Here is a 4,543-nt window from a genome sequence, read left to right as displayed (position 1 = left end):
CCCCCTATAACACCCCATAACCCCATTGATTAACCCCATAACCCCATTGATTCACCCCATAACCCCATTGATTCCCCCTATAACACCCCAAACCCCATTGATTCACCCCAAACCCCATTGATTCACCCCATAACCCCATTGAGTTGCCCCATAACCCCATTGGGATACCCCATAACCCCATTAGGACCCCGTATAACACCCCAAACCCCATTGATTCACCCCATAACCCCATTGATTCCCCCCATAACCCCATTGGGACCCCTTATAACACCTCAAACCCCATATAACACCCCATAACCCCATTGATTCCCCCTATAACACCCCAAACCCCATTGATTCCCCCCATAACCCCATTGATTAACCCCAAATCCCCATTGATTCCCCCTATAACCCCCCATAACCCCATTGTTTCCCCTCATAACCCCATTGGGACCCCTTATAACACCTCAAACCCCATATAACACCCCAAACCCCATTGATTCACCCCATAACCCCATTGATTTCCCCTATAACCCCCCAAACCCCATTGATTCACCCCATAACCCCATTGATTCCCCCTATAACACCCCATAACCCCATTGATTCACCCCAAACCCCATTGATTCACCCCATAACCCCATTGATTCCCCCCATAACCCCATTGATTCCCCCCATAACCCCATTGATTTCCCCTATAACCCCCCAAACCCCATTGATTCACCCCATAACCCACCCCATAACCTCTTTATGGGGTCCAATAACCCACCCTAACCTCACTATGGGGCTCACTATGGGGTCGAATAACCCACCCCATAACACCCCATAACCCCATCAGGACACCCCATAACCCCATTGATTCACCCCATAACCCCATTGATTCCCCCCATAACCCCATTGGGACCCCCTATAACACCCCATAACCCCATTGATTTCCCCTATAACACCCCATAACCCCACTGATTCACCCCATAACCCACCCCATAACCCCATTGTGTCCCCTTATACCCCATTGATTACCCCATAACCCCATTGATTCACCCCATAACCCCATTGATTCACCCCATAACCCCATTGGGACCCCCTATATCACCCCATAACCCCATTGATTCCCCCCATAACCCCATTGATTCCCCCTATAACCCCCCAAACCCCATTGATTCACCCCATAACCCCATTGATTCCCACTATAACCCCCCAAACCCCATTGATTCACCCCATAACCCCATTGGGACCCCATAACCCTATTGATTACCCCATAACCCCATTGATTCCCCCCATAACCCTATTGATTCACCCCATAACCCCATTGATTCCCCCTATAACACCCCAATCCCCATTGATTCACCCCAAACCCCATTGATTCACCCCATAACCCCATAGGGACCCCCTATAACACCTCAAACCCCATATAACACCCCATAACCCCATTAAGACCCCCTATAACACCCTAAACCCCATTGATTCACCCCAAACCCCATTGATTCACCCCATAACCCCATTGATTCCCCCTATAACCCCCCAAACCCCATTGATTCACCCCAAACCCCATTGATTCACCCCATAACCCACCCCATAACCTCCTTATGGGGTCGAATAACCCACCCCATAACACCCCATAACCCCATTGAATCACCCCATAATCCCATTAAGATGCCCCATAACCCCATTGGGACCCCCTATAACACCCCAAACCCCATTGATTCCCCCTATAACACCCCAAACCCCATTGATTCACCCCATAACCCCATTGATTCACTCCATAACCCCATTGATTCACCCCAAACCCCATTGATTCACCCCATAACCCCATTGATTCCCCCTATAACACCCCAAACCCCATTGTTTCCCCCCATAACCCCATTGGGACCCCCTATAACACCCCAAACCCCATTGATTCACCCCATAATCCCATTGGGACCCCCTATAACACCCCAAACCCCATTGATTCACCCCATAACCCCATTGATTCCTCCCATAACCCCATTAGGACACACCATAACACCCCAAATCCCATTGATTCACCCCAAACCCCATTGGGACCCCTTATAACACCTCAAACCCCATATAACACCCCATAACCCCATTGATTCCCCCTATAACACCCCAAACCCCATTGATTCACCCCAAACCCCATTGATTCCCCCATAACCCCATTGATTCCCCCCATAACCCCATTGATTCCCCCCATAACCCTCCATAACCCCATTGTTTCCCCCCATAACCCCATTAGGACACCCCATAACCCCCCATAACCCCATTGATTTCCCCTATAACCCCCCAAACCCCATTGATTTCCCACATAACCCCATTGATTCACCCCATAACCCCATTGATTCACCCCATAACCCACCCCATAACCTCCTTATGGGGTCCAATAACCCACCCCATAACCTCCTTATGGGGTCCAATAACCCACCCTAACCTTACTATGGGGCTCACTATGGGGTCGAATAACCCACCCCATAACTCACCCCATAACCTGCTTATGGGGTCCAATAACCCACCCCATAACCACCTTATGGGGTCCAATAACCCACCCCATAACCTCCTTATGGGGTCCAATAACCCACCCCATAACCTCCTTATGGGTCCGCTATGGGGTCTTGCAGCTGGTTGGGATGCCGGTCATGCCGTCCTATTGGTCGCTGGGTTTCCAGCTCAGTCGATACGATTACGGTTCATTGGACGAAGTCAAGACGGTGGTCGAACGGAACCGGGCCATTGGGCTGCCCTATGTGAGTCCAAAATACGGAAATTCACCTTTTCTGACCCAATTTGGGCCTTGAATTCAACTATTCTGACCTAATTTAGGCCTTAAATTCACCTTTTCTGACCCAATTTAGGCCTTAAATTCACCTATTCTGACCCAATTCAGGCCTTAAATTCACCCATTCTGACCCAATTTAGGCCTTAAATTCACCTATTGTGACTCAATTTAGGCCTTAAATTCACCTTTTCTGACCCAAATTCACCTATTCTGACCCAATTAGGCCTTAAATTCACCTTTTCTGACCCAAATTTACCTATTCTGACCCAATTAGGCCTTAAATTCACCCATTCTGACCCAATTCAGGCCTTAAATTCGACGATTGTGACCCAATTTAGGCCTTGAATTCAACTATTCTGACCTAATTTAGGCCTTAAATTCACCTATTCTGACCCAATTAGGCCTTAAATTCACCTATTCTGACCCAATTTAGGCCTTGAATTTGCCTATTCTGACCCAATTTAGGCCTTAAATTCAACCATTCTAGGCCTCAAATTCACCTTTTCTGACCCAATTAGGCCTTAAATTCACCTATTCTGACCCAATTAGGCCTTAAATTCACCCATTCTGACCCAATTTAGGCCTTAAATTCAACCATTCTAGGCCTTAAATTCACCTTTTCTGACCCAATTTACCTAATCTGACCCAATTAGGCCTTAAATTCACCTATTCTGACCCAATTAGGCCTCGAATTCACCTATTCTGACCCAATTAGGCCTTAAATTCAACCATTCTGACCCAATTTAGGCCTTAAATTCACCTATTGTGACTCAATTTAGGCCTCAAATTTACCTATTCTGACCCAATTCAGGCCTCAAATTCACCTATTGTGACTCAATTTAGGTCTCAAATTCACCTATTCTGACCCAATTCAGGCCTTAAATTCACCCATTCTGACCAAATTAGGCCTTAAATTCACCTATTCTGACCCAATTTGGGCCTCAAATTCACCTATTCTGACCCAATTTAGGCCTCAAATTCACCTATTCTGACCCAATTCAGGCCTCGAATTCACTGATTCTGACCCAATTCACCTGTTCTGACCCTATTTAGGCCTCAAATTCACCTATTCTGACTCAATTTAGGCCTTAAATTCAACCATTCTAGGCCTTAAATTCACCTTTTCTGACTCAAATTCACCAATTCTGACCCAAGTTAGGCCTCAAATTCACCTATTCTGACCCAATTTAGGCCTCAAATTCACCCATTCTGACCCAATCTAGGCTTCAAATTCACCTTTTCTCACACAACTAGGCCTCAAATTCACCAATTCTGACCCAATTTAGGCCTCAAATTCACCTTTTCTCACACAATTTAGGCCTCAAATTCACCTATTCTGACCCAAATTCACCCATTCTGACCCAATTAGGCCTCAAATTCACCTCTTCTGACCCAATTTAGGCCTTAAATTCACCTTTTCTCACAAAACTAGGCCTTAAATTCAACGATTCTGACCCAATTTAGGCCTCAAATTCACCTTTTCTGACACAACTAGGCCTCAATTTAGGCCTTAAATTCACCCATTCTGACCCAATTTAGGCCTTAAATTCACTTTTTCTGACCCAAATTTACCAATTCTGACCCAATTTCTCCTCCCCCCCCCCCCAGGACGTTCAATGCATCGACATCGACTCCATGGACGGGAAGAAGGATTTTACCTACGACAAAACGAAATTCAGCGAATTGCCCCAATTCCGCCATTATTTACACCAAAAAGACCAGAAATACGTCATCATCCTGGTGAGCTTCGGCCTCATCTTCATCATCTTCATCTTCATCATCTTCATCATCTTCATC

General features: G+C 46.4%; 1 protein-coding gene across 1 annotated transcript in view; it reads left to right on the top strand.

The window, feature by feature from the left end:
- The window catches only part of LOC107307781 (sucrase-isomaltase, intestinal-like), a gene marked incomplete at its 3' end in the record, with an annotated part of 11,169 nt that overhangs the window by 5,370 nt on the left and 1,256 nt on the right, over nt 1–4,543 (top strand). The window contains exons 5-6 of the mRNA XM_015851282.2: nt 2,589–2,714; nt 4,355–4,486. Of these exons, the coding sequence (XP_015706768.1) occupies nt 2,589–2,714; nt 4,355–4,486 (258 nt within the window). The remainder of the gene's footprint in view (nt 1–2,588; nt 2,715–4,354; nt 4,487–4,543) is intronic.

This window comes from Coturnix japonica, unplaced genomic scaffold (genome assembly GCF_001577835.2).
Source record: "Coturnix japonica isolate 7356 unplaced genomic scaffold, Coturnix japonica 2.1 chrUnrandom904, whole genome shotgun sequence".
Classification (NCBI taxonomy): domain Eukaryota; kingdom Metazoa; phylum Chordata; class Aves; order Galliformes; family Phasianidae; genus Coturnix; species Coturnix japonica.
This window is presented reverse-complemented; position numbering and strand designations above follow the sequence as displayed.